A 16,912-nucleotide genomic window follows, 5' to 3' on the forward strand; every position below is an offset into this window, starting at 1 on the left:
TAGACTTAACAAAACCGTGGTGCTAGAATAGTTCTTAAAATAACCGTCAACATACCAAAGACCTCAATTTAACCCTACAACAGTTCTGAACTTTTGCTGGCTGTCTGCATAGTTAGGCATAGAATTGCAGAATAAGAATCAGGTTGCTCAGGTCCCTGTCTGTCTGAGTTTTTAGTATCTGCAAGAAGATGTTTTCTAACCTTTCTGGGCAACCTGTTCCAATGTCTATCCACCCTCACGGTGAATCTTTTTTCCTAATATCTAACTAGAACTTCTTTTGTTGTAGATTTGTGTCTGTTGTCTTTTATCGTATCACTGTGCATTTCTGAGAAGAGTATGGCTCTATTTCCTCTGTACTCTCCCACAAGGAAGCCAAAGCCAGAAATAAGGTCTCCTCCCTGCCTTCTCATGAAATATTGAGAAAATAATTGGATTTTTTCCTTGATTGAGGCATGATAAAAAGAATTATTTTGTTTCTTTTGGTGCCTTTCCTTGTATATCAGAGCCTTCCAATAGCATCAGAATGGCAATAGATCTCAACTCTGTCATTTCACAGTGATAGTGCTGGCTTGGGAGAAGATGGATGATATAATATTTCTGCACTAAGTTTGGCTTGTGCAAATTTTTTCAAGACCAGCCTTTTATTTGTTATCATAGAATCATAGAATGGTTTGGGTTGGAAGGGACCTTAAAGCTCATCTAGTCCCAACCCCCTGCCATGGGCAGGGACACCTTCCACTAGACCAGGTTGCTCAAAGCCCCGTCCAACCTGGCCTTGAACACTGCCAGGGAGGGGGCAGCCACAGCTTCTCTGGGCAACCTGTGCCAGTGCCTCACCACCCTCATTGTAAAAAATTTCTTCCTTATATCCAGTCTAAATCCACCCTCTTTCAGTTTAAAATCATTGTTCTATAATGACAGAGAGGCCTTTCCTCTTGCTAACAAACTTGCATTTATGCATTGTTTTGCAAACATCAGCTGAAAAGGCACTCAGATTTATTCATAGATTGTAATTTCTGTTTTCCAGTTAAGTTCTCGGTGTCCATGGTATATAATTGAGGACACTGACTTTTGTCTGGATATAAACTCACAAATCAGGGGAATTCCCGTAACAGTCAAAACTTTGAGTGCTGTGTGTGCTGATTCAGACTGGCACGTTTTAACCGAGAGTATTGGGTTTCAGTGGCAGGTTTTGGTACTGAGGGGGCTACAGGGGTGGCTTTTGTGAGAAGCTGCTAGAAGCTTCCCCCATGTCCAACAGAGCCAATGCCAACCGGCTCCAAGAGGGACCCACCGCTGGCCAAGGCCATCAGCGATGGTGGTAGCACCTCTGGGATAACAGATTTAAGAAAGGGGTAAAAAAACTGTGGGAGGGCAACTGCACCCAGAGAGAGGAGTGAGAACATGTGAGAGAAACAACTCTGTGGACACCAAGGACAGTGAAGAAGGAGGAGGAGGAGGTGCTCCAGGTGCCAGAGCAGAGGTTCCCCTGCAGCCCATGGTGCAGACCCTGGTGAGGCAGCTGTGCCCTGCACCCATGGAGGTAACGGGGTAACAGATCTCCACCTGCAGCCTGAGGAGGAGCCCATGCCATGTGGAGGAGCAGGTGGGTGAGCACCAAAGGAGGCTGGGACCCTGTGGGAAGCCCACACTAGAGCAAGTTCCTGGCAGGACCTGTGGACCTGTGGAGAGAGGAGTCCACGCTGGAACAGGTTTGCTGGCAGGACTTGTGACCCCATGGGGGACCCGTGCTGGAGCAGTCTGTTCCTGAAGGATGGCATCCCATGGGAGGGACCTACTCTGGAGCAGTTTGTGAAGAACTGCAGCCCTGTGGGAAGGACCCATTTTGGAGAAGTTCGTGGAGGACTGTCTCCTGTGGGAGGGACCCCACGCCGGAGCAGGGGAAGAGTGTGAGAGCCCTTCCCCTGAGGAGGAGGGAGCAGCAGAGACAACAGGTGACAAACTGACCAAAACCCCCATCCCCTGCCCCCTGCACTGCTGTGGGAGAGGAGGCAGAGAAATCGGGAGCAAAGTTGGGCCCGGGAAGAAGGGAGGGGTGGGGGGAAGGTGTTTTAAGATTTGTTTTATTTCTCATTACCCTATTCTGATTTGATTGGCAGTAAATGAAGTTCCTTTTTCTGAGAAAGAAAGAAATAAAGAAATCTAGATGTCCTGTAATAGAAATTATGCAACCCTTTTGGAGCTGACTTATTGGAAATGGTTGCCTGATCCGCAATTGCTATTTAGAGTGTTTTCCAGTGACTGAGTTACAAATGAGGCCAAAAGTTAATGATTAAAGTTAATGACCTATGAAAAGGGGCAGGAATGGTGGCAGATAAGGTGGAAATTAATTCTATTTTACTTGACCTTTTTTGTTCTTCTTAGTGCTATACTAAAAGGAAAAATTCCTGAGAGAGAGACCAGTCTTTCTGAAGCACAGAAGGATTAGAAGGTGAGGAAGAAGTGAGCCAGAAAGACTGGGCTCAGAGTGAAATCCAGAAAGCTTTGTTATATACTGTTTGTGGGGTTCATTGTTTTATATTGCAAACCTGCCAGGACTCCATAAATGACAGTTACTGCTTATGGTCATGTTGGACTAGTATGTAACAATCTAAAATACAAATAAATAATACCTCCCCCTAGAAATATTAGTGGCATGTTTATATTCCTGGTTTTGTCTAAGGAATGTGCTTGGTTCCTTAAAAAATGGTTAATATAGCTGTTAATATTGGATATTTGTTACTGAGACTTTTGTCAACTTTTAGAAGAATGCTTTTCCGCAAAGTGTTTTGAAATTCTGACGATTGTATGAAGTGGCATATCAATAACGATTAAATTAATTTAGTGTGTATAGTAATAGCAATATCTGTTGGTCCTCAGATGGGTGTTACTCAGTAAACAAAACAATGCCATGTGTGTTTTTGAAGGGAGAAAAAACAACTCAAAGTCAATTGCTATGTTAGTTAATCCTATGGGTTAGTTAACCCACAACAGTTCCTAGCAGCAAGTGCATTGGAAGAAAAAAATGAGGATGTCCTAAACCAGAAGACTGTGTAAGAAATTCCACAGAAAATGGTCTTGAAAATAATCTTCGTATTGTCATGTGAGGATGGAGCTCCATTCAGTCAAAGTTGTCCTGCTGGTGTAGCCCAATAAATATGATTTTTGCCATTGCTAATAAAAGAGCAGGATCTCTAGGCTTGGCTGGGTTTGTCTTGAGCTGATTGTGGCTTGTTTAGCTGAGATAGCAGTTGTTTAGCAATCACCCCATTGGCTGCCTAAATGTTTTTTAGTTTAGCTCTAATTCCTACCGGTAACAAACAGTTGTAGAGCTATCTATGACTCCAGACTAAAATGTGGTGTGGAAAAGGAGAATGTGGGATGAGACAAGGGTGAACAGAGGTCAAAGACTAAAAACAAGCCACAGTGGCCAAGCAGCGGCCCCAGCAGAAGTGCAACTTGGTCTTGTCCAGGTAGACCCAATTTTGATGAACAGAGACACTGAACAACTGGGATCCAAAAAAGGAGACGGTATTAAGAAAATACATACATGTAAACACAAGGAGACCTCAGTACTTAGGAGGAAGGGACTCCTGCTATTTGCATTGAGCTCTTCCCAACAAAAACCGTTGTACACTAATGGTTCACTGTGGCATTCCCCTGGTGCTGTCAACCAGAGGAGCCAAGGAAGGATGAGCATAACACCAGAGGAAGTGGTTAGGTACAGGACAGGTTTTTCTGTAAAACACTTTATTTAAAAAAGTTTGCATTACTGAGGCTATCTTGCATTAATTTGGACTATGAATGTTAGCATTGTTGGAAGTGGACTAACAATAACTTAGTATTTGTATTAGGCTGTTAGGATTTTAAGCAGACTTATAATAAATTATGGTCTCCAGATATAAGGTGGCTTTGCCCATTACAAAATTTTAAGTTTGAAAAGCTAAGTGCACTATATCGTGAGTTTTTGGTTATGGGTTTCATAATGCTTCTGTGTCAAAGTTCAGTCTGAAAACTTTTGTGAAAAAACTATTGAAGCTTTTTTGCAACGACTGCATAATTTATCTGTACAGATTAACTGCTGTGTTGCAAGAAAAGTAGAGGAGGAGATTGAAAGGACAGCCCTAGGATCCTGGGAGTGAATACAAGTACATGCAGTTTGGAGTACAGAAAACAGCAGCTCTGTTGCAGAGGACATTTAACTTCTAAAGCTTGGAAATGACACTGCTGAGCCACACCATAGTGGTTCTGCTGTGGATGGGCTGTACTACATGTAGAGGTAAGTTATTAAATGGAAAACTATGTTTTTAAGTGATGTAGCTCGTGACAATCAAGAAACATGAACTTAAAAAACCCCTCAACCGTACAGTTTACTTTTTACCGAATTCCCTTCAGAAGTTTAGAATCAGAGTTGTAATTTAGAACAATGCATTTGAGAAGATTTGCTTTGTATTTTCTTGTATGAGCTTGCTTCTTTGCCTTGTGCCTGAACTTAAAGACTATCATAAAGAACCTAGCATATTAGAAGACGTAACTCACTTAAAATACATTAAACCATATAAATTCCTTTGTATTTCAATTTAACTACTGTTATTCTGAATACGTACGATTAAAAATACAGAATACTGGTTTGGTTGTAATAGATTATACAACTCTTTAAAAATACAGGTACTTTGTTATTTCAAGAAGTTGTATGATAAGAAAAACTTGCTGCCTGAAGGAGATCTTCACTGAATATACACCTTTATTAAAATAACCAGTTTTAAACTCCATGATTAATCCATTTAAATCTGTTCATCATATCGGGGTCATTCTCCTCCCTCTGCCTTTAAAAGTGCTTTCTTATATATACCTTATACTTTCAAAAAATGATCCGACTTCTTCCATTTTAAAATGGTGGAACTAATTTTAGGAAGCTGTGACAAATGGATTTATTTGTAGAATTAAAGAAATTTGAGAATCATGACTGCATGTGTAAAATTTTATTCCACTTCTGGAAACTTTATTTCAGTTCTGGAAAACAGCAACTGTACTCTGAGAAATTCAGAAGTTTATTAATATTTTCAATTAAAATGTTTTCAGTTTAGTTTTTTCAATGCAAAGACTGTGAAAATAGTAAAGACAACAATTTCTTAGAACAAGGAGATAGTGCTGTTTATTAGTACTGTATTTTCCCAGATGAAGGGATGTAGGCCATCAGAATATTAAGTCCTGCGTAGTGCCATTATTTGCAGCTGTCAGTACTGTCCTGTATCTAGCAATTAACAAGAACTTGTGCATGGTTTCTGCTGGGATAGCATGCAAGCACCCGCCCATCATTGATTTTTGAAGAAATTGCTAGTAGGGATAAATCGGGACAAGAAGAAAAAGTCAATGTGCAGACAAATAACAAGAATTTGTGCACAGCTTCTACAGGAGCAGCCTGTGAAGACCCACCTCTCATTGACTTTGGAGATGTTGTTAGTGGGAATAAATCAGGATATGAGGAAAATGACAGAGTGCAGTACATGTGCAACCCTGGATACACGTTATCAGGATCCGAATGGGTAACATGCCATGAAAAAATCTGGGTGCCTGGACCACCACAATGTTTGGGTAAGTGTAACTTTTATTGCTGATTGACTTTGTACTTTTAGACAATTCTAATTGTTCTTGGAGTAGGAGTTTCAGAATTAGGTTTACATTTGTTGCTTGATTACCAAGTCTGTAACAGACCAAAATTACTCCCTGGATTCAGTACTTCTTAACTTGTGGATCTTGGGCTTTAGTGTCCCAAAATCTTTTACCCTCAGTTATGGTTTTTATTGTGAGAATTTTGGAGCTGTCCGGAAGGTTACAAGCAGTTAAACATTTTGCCTGTACTTCCAGGAACTTGCACAGTAGGTATGGTACTGACAGTGGTGTCGGCCCCTTTCCCGCAATGATCATGTTTGTGAAGACATCCTTTCATGTAGTTTCCTAACTGTCTCTCATATGCGGGGGGAGCGCTGCTGTCGTAAGCTGCTTTGCTGTCTCAGTTTCCTCCTTGGAGCTCTTTGTTAGAAGTCTTTCAAAGTTCATTTTTAATCCTAGGTATTGGAAACACAACAGGGATAAAATTAGACTTGCTCCCTCGGATTTCATTAATTATGTCAAGGACTACTGTCTCCTGAAGTCAGTACCTCTTGAGACCATCACCGCTGTTTGCAAAGTCAGTAAAGTTTTTAATTTTTAATTTTTCGTCTTTCCCCTAGCACCATGTACCATTACAAAACAGCAACTGGAAGCCCAAAACCTACTTCTCTCCAATGGACAAAGGCGCACATTTTTGATTCAAAGTGGTCAGTGGCAAAACTTCAAATGCATGACAGGATTTAAACTCTCAGCCTCTTCTATCAAGCAGTGTGTTAATGGGCATATCGAGTTTCCTTCCTGTATCACTGGTAAATATGCACCATACCTGAATAATTTTGATCTATCAAATACGTCTTGTGTGTAATTTTGCAGTTGTTCACGTGCATTTGCCTGTACAATCAGACACTATTTATTCAAAGGGCAATTGGCTTTCCCAGCACAAATACACTTGCTGACGGTAAGGGGGTGTGTAAATCTAGTGCAGAGGGGAAGTAACTGTAAATAAAGGTGCATGATGTTGGACATTTTATCCCTTTTTACTTAAACCAAAGGGAAAAATTTGCATTTCAGATGCATAGCACATCTGATCAATTGTAGATACCTCTCTTTAAGAGGAAAAATAAGTCCTGCTGTTACCTGTTTCTCTCCCCTTCTTGTGAACGTACTCTTTTGTGCTTGGCTAAGATGTGTGGTGCAGGGTTCCTCATTGTTGGTCCTCCCAAAGAGCTCTGTGTTTGTTTGTTTAGTATATTGCAGAATGGAGTCACAGATTTGACTGGGGGCCTTTAATAGTATTCTGGTGACAAAAAAAATATTAAGTTGTAGTAGTAGATATCTTTGGGTTTCTTAATTTTTATGCTTCTTCCTGTAATAGAGGTATAAATGATATGGCATAATTCAGGCATACATATACATATACATAGGTATAAGCACTGACAAAGACACCAGAAGCAGAGTGCAGTTGTTCCTGCACTCCTTAGGATCTGCCAAGGTGTCCTGATTCTGTCAGGTTCAGAAAACACTCAGATGATGAAGCTGAATCTGAATTAATTGTGTCCTGATTTTTCTGTCATGCATGTGTTGATATTGTTGCTGTTAAATTCTGTTTCAAGAGAATCCGTGTGACTACCCAGCTATAGAAAATGGCAAGTTAAGTGGATCACTGGAGTACCACAAAAACTATTACTTTCCAATGAGGGTTGGGCAGTATGTTGACTACCAATGCGCTAATGGTTATTCAACCCCAAGTGGACACTCCTGGGTTCGAATAGTCTGTTCTGGAAGGGGCTGGTCTCCAGAGCCAAAATGCCTCAGTAAGTATATTTCCAGTATGTGCTCAATTCTGTTATAATTATCAAAGGTCTGTGCAACAGAGATTGTGCCAATGGAGCACAAGATGGAGCAAAGGTCAATTTGTTTAGTTGACCCCTGGCACTGCACCCGGACCATCATCCTATCTGCAGAGCTCAAACCTGTCAGCTGGTAAGTGACAGTCTGAAATGAGTAAGGCTGAAACAAGGCTTTTGGATTTTGGAGATTCTTTACTCATGAAACTATTAATGAGATTAAGAAATACATAGGAAATGTTTCTCCAGCTTCTAGGTCACATGCCTGCATCCACTTTCATCTGCACATACAAACAGAGAGTTTCTACTCTGTGTAGATATATTCTTCCTTCTGTGGCTTGGGCACTTGTTCTAGAGGTTCCTCTCTGAGATCCATTGCCTGATTCCTTTGGATAACATTTGGAGCTGAGAAGGTGGCACACTCTTGCAGTAAGCTGAAAGTGAGCATAGTATCAACAAAAGATCCAAATACACTGTCTCAGATTGAAAATAAGTTAAATTTAAAATAGATATGAGGCAGCGAGCTGAGGCCTTCTCTCCTAACACACATCTTCAGTCACAGTAAAGTTCCTACCTACTGGTAGGGCTTGGAAGTGAATTACAGAAGGTTGATCCTTCCCTGTTGCCCTCAGTGGAGTGGTGCCCAGTGCAGAAAATGAGTGGAGTCCTGCCCGGAGGAAAGGACCATTTATTCAAATAACACAGCTGTAGCATTCCTTCAGCCATATTCCTTGTGTCTGGGCTCTTGGGGGTGCAGGATGTTGTAGAGCCAACATTTTAGAGATGTAGCAGTCCAAAGCAGAGCTGGTGTACATGATGCTAGATGCACTGAAGTTAGCCAGACTTGCTTATGGATACTAGGTAAGTTGCAGTTTAGTAGACCACTTCTTAGCACTTTATGTAATGACTTGTGCTCCTGTTCGTGTGATTTGTTAATCTCAGGGCAGTGAAACAAAACATGCTTTCGTTCAGGTTTGAACATGAATGTCTTTTGGGGATAGAAATCTACAGAAAGGTGCTCGGAGGCCCATTTTTTAGTAACTGTTTTCTTAACGATTTATCTCAGTTGTAGCTGTACAAATTACTGTGGTTAAATGTACTTATCTTCTTTCTTTAGAAATATGTGATGCCAGGCAGCTGGAAAATGGTTATTTCTCACGGAGCTGGAAGGATGTTTACAGGGAAGGTGAAAGAGTTAAATATGTCTGCAATGCTGACTATCAAACTGAACATGAAGGTGGGGAAGTCACATGCGCAAAGAATGGCTGGTCACCTCCTCCCAGATGCATCCGTAAAAGTGAGTGTGCTTGCATTTTGTTGAGGTTTCTAGCTAAAACCAGTAAATCCATCATCACATCACCTACATTAATCTGTCACCACCGCTTTGTAAATCTAAGTCTAAGTGCTCTACAACTGAAACACAATGCTGTGATTCTCTGAACTGTCTCATGCAGCTCTCATGTCTCTGTCTGCCTCTGAGGTCAGCTGCTGTACAAACATGCAGAATGTAACCCTGATCAAACGTCCACGTGTGGCTCATTCAGATCCCCTAGAATGTAAGCTCTGGGATGGGAGTCATGGTCCCTTTGTCTTCAGTAGTGAAATCTTCTTATAACATAGCTGTGCAGTAATATAATAATTAGTAATCCTTCCCCTTGCGCAGCCTTTTATTTGTCTCCTTTCAGCCTCTCACTATGCCACCTGGTCCTTGTTTCTCTTTCTTCCTTTCCAGTTGGCATCATACTGGAAGGGGGGAGGAATAGCAAGGTTACCTCTCCTAACTGTTTCCAGCTTTTGTTCCTGACTTGCACCAAGCCTGAAATTGCTAGAATGTCTCACAGGAACTTTAAATACTTTAGATAATGCTTTCATATGGACAAAAGAAATAATTCAACCTAACTTTTCTTGGACTATAAAAATATTTTTTTAGGAAACAATTCCACCCTGATAGAGACATCAACCATAGAATGTTTTGGACAACCACCCACTGAGATTTTGACATAGCAATAAGCAAGCAAAATAAAATTTTATGATTCCTAGTATTAGGCAATTATGGTTATCACTGGTATAAACACCAAAACATTTGAAGTGAAATTTAAACTTCTGAAGCTGTTGCACTAAAGTATCATTAATTCTGCTCCCAACATTCAAATACATCCTCAATTTTTTTTTTCATAGCTTTATTTACTTGACTCTGTAATGTGCAAATATTGCTCTTTGTTGTAGTGTTAATTTCTAAAAATGGAGAAACTCCTTCACAGAACGATCTATTAGTAAAGCATTTAGTATACTATGGAAGTTTTCTTTCAGAATAGAAGACCATAACATCCAACCAAGACTACTGATTTCCATCCATTTAGACTGGCTTAAACAATGTATTCCAAGTGATGTGAAATCAGTTGCAGTATTGGGTCTGTCTGCACTAGTGTTTTAGTGTGCAAGAAGGGGTCCTTTGCTACAAATTTGCTTTAGCCCTGCAGTATGTGCACTCTGGGTCACCATGGTGTGCAATATGGACAGAAGGTCCTCTTTATGCATGCACAGTGCTGTGCATGCCCAACATGAATTTCATTTCTAGTGAAGACCAGATATGGACATACAGTTTTGGAAACTTGCAGGACTGCTGCAAATCAAACTCCTGTCCATCCCTGTTTGTGCTGCACGAGTTGGTAACTGTGAACTTTGACTGTTCACTTTCCAGTTGTCCCCCCAGGAAGAAAGCTCAATGCAGAAGCAGAAATTCATGTGCTCTTAAAAATGTTCTAAATCCCGCTGCTGCTTCATTTGTCCTTCTTCTTCTGTGTATTATAAGCATGTAGTTTAGCAGTGTTTTACTTGGAGTAAATTCTGTCTATCTCTTTCAGAAAAATGCCAGTATATCAATTTTGACAATGGTTATTTCACCTTGAGAGAGACAACATTTCATTTACAGGAGAAGGTCACCTATCGTTGTCGTACTGGCTTTGTAACTCCAGAAGGACAAGAAACAGGAGAGATACAGTGTCAAGAGAATGGCTGGACTCCACCTCCAAAGTGCATCAGTGAGTAGCATAAAGGCTTCAGAACTCCCTATCATTGTCACCGGAGCAGACATGATGTCCTATGTACTCAGATTTTTGACATCTAGATTGGTAGAGTTTCCTTACGGGGCAGAGGGAGATTTAAGCAGAGAACTGATCCTCCAGAGATTAACCTTTCTGGGGCTCCAAGAAATACAGAAAACATAAAGGAAGTCAGTACCGTGGGAAAATATCTATTTTCTTCTAGGTGAGTTATCTTTTTGGAACTCTGTAGCAAGGGGGAGATGGTAATCACTGACCTCCCCAGTGATTCTTACCTGATACAAGGTGCCTATGCCCAAACTTACTCCCAGTTCTCCTGCCTAGTATCAACAGAAGATCCAGATACACTGACTTACATTTAAAATAAGTTAAATTTAAAATAGATATGAGGCAGCGAACTGAGGCCTTCTCTCCTAACACACATCTGTCAGTGAGACTATCATGAAGGTGACTTAGTGGCATTTACCTCTCCAAATTTCAGTCTCATTACTGTGCACAAACACAGCGTAGCTGGTGCACTCAGGAAAAAGCCATTTTCCCAGGTATCTGTTCAGGTGAGTTTACCAGCTGAGTGAGCCAGGTGGTGTCACTCAAAAAGGCATGTTACAACCTGGACTGGGAGCCCAGGGAGTCATAAAGCTTCTGTGATCCCCTCAGGTTAAATCAAGGTGAAACAACACCAGATGACCAGTTAAAATGTTTTACTTGAGGTAGAAACAACTTCAATTTGGAAAAGGATAATAAACAATGTGGTCTCTTACAAATCTAGAGAAAAGAAAGACACGTAAGGACAGGATAGAAAAAGAAAGGAGAGAAAGAGAGTCAAAGAAATCCAGTCACCACCCCTGGATCCAGCATTGTCTCAGGACTGGTAATCTTGGGTGGTGGGTGCACACCCAGCAAAGTTTTCTGTTGCCTTTTAAAGTTCCTCTTATTGGCTGATTAGCATACTAGACAAAGAGAGGCAGGTATTCCAAGAGCTCATTTGCATGAGAGATTGAGAAATGGTGTAGCATGGGTTCTGTGTGTGCGCTGAAGGGGAATGGGGTACCTTAACCCTTTTGTCCAGTTGACTTGGTGATCATGATCTCCCCCTATCACCTTTATCTTTTCCTCAGTTTTTGCTGCTTGGGCCATTATCCAGTCGTTAACTCCATCTGGTGTTGGTTGTTGATCTCTCTTATCAATCTTTTAGCTCTTCTTCAAGACTATAGTCTTAAACTAAGGTGTAGGCATTAACCCAGACGTATGGTTTTCCTCAGTCTACGTCTCCTCCCTTCGAGGTTTATCTAAGGAATTTGGCTATAAAACTGCAAGGGAGCAGAGCCGTGCACCCTTCGATACACTCTGTGCCTCCCTAGGCAGATAATTCATTCCTCCGACTAATCACAAAGGCCACAATTTGTCCTTGAGGTTTTCTGTGTCGATGAACGTTTGAGGCATCAATTCCTTCAGTTCCTTACAGGGCCACATCAGGAGAACCACCCTGAGGCTAAGAGCAGTTGCTGGCCCAGTCTAATTTTGAGACGCAGCCCTTGGACTTCTTGGAATCTACCTTCTGTGCCTGGCTGATGAGAAGAGAGCAAGAGATTTTGTTGTCACTGTTCAAGAACAGAGCCCACAGCTTCCCTGCTAGTTGACATCCAGATAGTGCAGATGATGCATTGCTATACTGAATGCCGTGGAGTCAAATCAGCTGTTAAATCAGCTGAGGGTAGAATGTGCTGTGTGAGCCAATACCTAGGTACTGTGTTGGTGCCTCCTAGGGTTTCATGAGCGCACTGAATAATCTCATTTGTCTTCACAAGGCATACAGAAAGTTTCAGCACAGGGACCAATGCAGCAACATTTCACTCAGCCAGCACCCAGCTGGGAGCCTGAAGGGGGTGCAGAAACAGCAGATGACTTAAGGCCAGGCTCCATATTGTGGCTCCAGAACGCAATGCCAAGTGCAGAGAGGCTCACTGCTGGTACCAAGGGATCTGGGTCTTCTCTGAAGATTTCCCAGCGCAAGGTCCGTTGGAAGGCCAGACTTGGGGGCAGTGTGGTGCTTGAATAGGTATAAAAATCCGTGAGGCAGCAGCGCTTCAGGATTGGCATGTGTGAGCTCCTCAGCGCTGTAAGAGGCGCACAGAGCCCAGGGGCTATTATCCCATCAGTGATCACAGTGGTGCAGTTGGGTGACAGTTGTCACTGTTTGCAGTCAGATCCGCTTTGGTCACTGCTCAGGCAGTGGAGGGAGGAGGTGGGTGTCAGGCGCTTCTGCAGAAAGAGCTGTGACAAACGCTACACCGTTATGCAGGATGAGAGGAAGTGCTGCAGACAGCTGCAAGCGCTTCAGCTGTGGACAAACGGGGTGAACTGGCACTTGTGAGTCCCGCACTGGAGAAATGAGAAACTCTTGCTCTTTTTCACCTGCCGGGTATTTGGTTTTCTCTCTGCTTTCCTCCGCGTCTCTCAGAGTAGTGCCAACATACTGTCCAGTAGTATTTGTAGCCAGGCCTCCGCTGCAATTAAACTCTCGTGGCTTTCTCTCTGATTGGGAATTTTCTTCCAGGGAAAGGCGGGAAATGTGGCCCACCTCCAGTTATTGAAAATGGAGAGCTTCTTTCCTTCCCCATGCAAGAATATCCACAAGGTTCCATTCTGGAATACAGATGCCCAAGTCTCTATGTCCTGGAAGGATCTCGGCGTATCACCTGTACTGATGGGCAGTGGACAAGCCCCCCAGTTTGCCTCGGTAGGTTGAAGCACGTGCTGTGTGGCCAAACACTGTGTGACTGCTCCTGTTGTCTTTTTCTCAGCTCCTGAGGTCATTGCTTGTGCAGCAGCACTTGTGCTGGGGCTGCAATGCCATCAGGGCAGAAGAGCAACAAGTCCTTCTTGTGTCCAGGAGGAGTTTCTTCCTGAAGTTCGCTCGTGTAGTCCCCTCTGCTGCCTGCAGTCTCTCGCCACCACAGTGGCTTTGGGAGGGGGGGAGTTTGTCTGAAGCCCGTGGTGTGAGGGGATCTCCATCGCTGTGCCAGGCTCCCGAGTGCTCCCAAGTTAGGGACGCTGCTGTGGTCAGCAGGCTGTGAGTGGGGAGGATGGGTCTGAGCACGTGGCAGTGCTGGGGAACTCTGGGTCTGCATCCGTGACATGGCCGTGAGGAAACAAATTGGGAGAAGTGCTGAGCAGAAGGGAAGGACGAATCTCAAAAAAGACACGGGGAAGTGCGTTGGTGCCTGCTGACTTCCCCACCTGTGAATTGCCCTGTGTGACTGTCAGCGTGAAAAGGCTTCTCCATAGCTCTGCGTGGGTGCCTGGGGTCTCAGCCATGGTCTTCTTTCCCTTTAGCTTGTCTTTCCTGTCAGAAATAACAGAGGGTCAGAGCAAATAGCTGGAACTGGGTTTTGATGCAAAGAAGGTTCTGTAGGCTCTCGGGGAAAATCTGCGAGGATTTGTAGGCTCTAGGGGAAAAAATTGACCTGTGTTGAGTCTGTATAAAGTGATGACACTCTTCTCTTGCCTTTTTCAAGCGGCCTGTACAGTATCTGAAGAAGACATGGGCAGAAACAATATTGAGCTGAAATGGGTCGCTGCAAGAAAGCTGTATACCAGATCGGGTGACTTTATTGAATTTCGGTGCAAAAGAGGATATATGGCGGACCCTGAATCTCCCCCTTTCAGAGCACAGTGTATGAATGGAACGTTAGAATATCCACAGTGCAAGCCAGGAAGTAAGTCATCTCCACTTTGGCCACAGCTTAGCCCCTGTGTTGGGAGGGGAAGCCTATAGTTTTTCTGGGGGAGCGCCTGGGGAGGAGCCAGGGCATGTGGGAGCATCCTTATGCTGCAGGTGGTGAGGGGCAGTGTCCCCAGGAAGCCATTGACTGCCGTACCTGAGCTGGAAAGGCAGCTGGGGAAAGGCCTCTCAGGGGCTCTCAGCTGGTCCTGTTTCAGAGCATCAGTTGTCCAGTGGGAGGTCTACCGCCAAATAATGAAAGTACTTTTTGCAGAGAACTGTACAGTGCTTAAGCCTATTATGGAAAGGAACAACATTCAGCTACAGTCATCAAGCTGGTCGAGCACTTACACCTATCAGACTGGGGATACTATTCTCTTTGAATGCAAATGGTGGTACCGGCAAGTTTCACACCCTGAGAAATTCAGACCAGAGTGCGTGGATGGAGAGATTAATTATCCTACATGTGAACGTAAGTGCTCGGTGTCGAGGATACGGTGGGGGCTGTAGGAGGCAGCTTTGCTGAAATTGCCTGTGCACTGCTCTGAGGAACCACTGCCGTGTCATGCTTGGTCTTCACACATTTTCCCTTTGTTTCTATTTGCACTGCAGGGAGATATTAATAAATGGAAGTGGCATGAAGGAGCCCAGCTGTGGAAATGAAAGATCCCTCAACCGACCAGTGATTGGAGCTCAGTTTTTCCTGACATTTCCCATTTTTCTGTGCTTTGTTTGCAGCTTAGCCAACGTCCTGTCTGGGAATTTGTTACTGTTTTTTCTTTTTATTATTGGCTGCTTGTGTTTACATTTTATCCATTTTTGTAAATGTATTTACATTTTGTAAATGTGTTTACACTTTCTCCATCTGAATGGTTGTGCTTGCATTTTATCCATTCTACATTGATCTCACTGTTACTTTTATTAACAATTGTGTCCCGAAATAGGCTGGCTTTGGTGGCATTCTGAGACAAGAATTAAAGCCCGCAGGTATTTTGATCATCAACAAGCGGCGTGTGTTTGGCCTTGTCTGCTCCTAGCTTCTTCTCCATGCACTTGCCTGGAAACTACCCTGGGGTCATGGCAGAGGTGAGTGTCCTGACCGCCTGATCAGGATGAGCGAGCGAGCGAGCGGAGTCTCCTTTAAGCGACTCCAGGAAGTCTCTAGATCACAGACCCAGTTCTTATGGGGGACTTGAGCCTCATCTTGAGGGCAAGGTGTTGTCATGCAAGTAATGGGGATTTCTGGATGGAGGTGAGGATGACTGCCTGGTCCAGGTCCTGGATGGGCCAACCTGTGCAGTGCACAGCTCTGTCTGCTCTTCACTAACAAGGAAGAACTGTCTGGGGTTGTGGAAATCAACGGCAACCTTAGGTGTGGAGAGCGTGTACTAATGGAGTTCATGATTCCAACAGGAAAGAGAAAAGCATGTAGCAGAGTACAAACCATGCACCTTAGGAGAGCAGATTTTGGCTTACTTGGGAAACTAGTAGATGGGATTACTGGGGAGTTGTGGGGATTTGTAAGAATTTCTTGCGGGGAAATGGGCGTGTGAGCAATCCTGTATATGAGCAAGGCTGGTAAAGCCTCAGCGTCGTCAAGGATGTGACAAAATGACCCTGGAATATGAGGAAGAACCCAGGAAGTTAAACAACTTCAGGGTGTGGTTTTGGGTGGAGGAAGAAGTTTGTACAATGTCGACGTGGCAGTTCTCATCCAATCAGAAGACAGTTTAAGGAGCATGTGCAAAGCTAACTGTCCAATCAGAAAGAATTATACCATGTGATTATATCATGTGATTCTCACCTGCATTATAAAAGGCTTGCTCCACCATAATAAAATTGGCATTGCTTAATCAATCTGGTTGTCCGCATTTCCATCTCTCCCGTCGGGAGTGATAGGGGAGTCCAGAAAATCTTACAGGTCTTGAAGGACAGAATCTCCCAAGCACAAGAATACTCAATTCTGGTGCTCAGGAGGAAAAACACATTTACCAGAACTCTGGCTTGACTAATCAGGCACTTCACATAGATCTCTGAAGCAGAAAAGAAATCATTGTGATCAGGAGAGTGAGGCAAAACCAGTCTACAAGGGGACCTGTCTGTGGCATTGATTTGGCATGTATGGACAGTGTTAGGAAAGGTGAAGTTCACCTAGAGTGACACTTGCAAGGGACATCAAGGGTCAGAAGAAGATATTCTATTACTACACTAGCATTAAAGCAGTAAAGAAGAAAAATCTGACCTGTCACTCAGTGGGGTAGGTGATTCAGTGACAGCCACCCCACATGACACTGAAGTACTCGATGCTTTCTTTGTTTCAGTGTTCATCAACAAGATGCTGTCTTCATTTCTGTAATCCACCACATTCTGTCACAGACAAATATCCAGCATTATGCATATACCTATAGGAAGTGGGGGCAGGCATGAAAGCACCTCAGAGGGTTGGTCACCTTCATTGAGAACTACCACAGCCATTTTGCTGTGGCAATGATGGATGCAGTGCTGGGGACGTAACATTCATAGGGAAGGCACCCTTCGGCCACAAAAGCATTTGCACTCTTTGAAATTTGTTCTAGCTTAGTGTTGTGTGTCTCTGTGTCTAGCGAGGATGCATGTCAAATAAGCAGAGGGTAAAAAAAAAAAAAAAAGGCTATTTAAGTTATCTC

General features: G+C 43.2%; 1 protein-coding gene across 1 annotated transcript; it reads left to right on the plus strand.

Annotated features, from left to right (window-relative positions):
* Positions 1-2,391: 2,391 nt before the first annotated feature.
* LOC141946629 (complement factor H-related protein 3-like) lies at positions 2,392-16,103 on the plus strand. Its single transcript, XM_074876758.1, has 11 exons — positions 2,392-2,452; positions 4,074-4,279; positions 5,407-5,595; positions 6,234-6,422; positions 7,227-7,427; positions 8,578-8,757; positions 10,325-10,501; positions 13,080-13,262; positions 14,041-14,241; positions 14,521-14,718; positions 14,859-16,103. Exons 2-11 carry the CDS (start codon positions 4,219-4,221, stop codon positions 14,867-14,869), a joined length of 1,590 nt encoding a protein of 529 aa, XP_074732859.1. The 5' UTR covers positions 2,392-2,452; positions 4,074-4,218; the 3' UTR covers positions 14,870-16,103.
* Positions 16,104-16,912: the final 809 nt, after the last annotated feature.

The sequence above is a fragment of the Strix uralensis genome, chromosome 8, assembly GCF_047716275.1.
Source record: "Strix uralensis isolate ZFMK-TIS-50842 chromosome 8, bStrUra1, whole genome shotgun sequence".
Lineage (NCBI taxonomy): Eukaryota > Metazoa > Chordata > Aves > Strigiformes > Strigidae > Strix > Strix uralensis.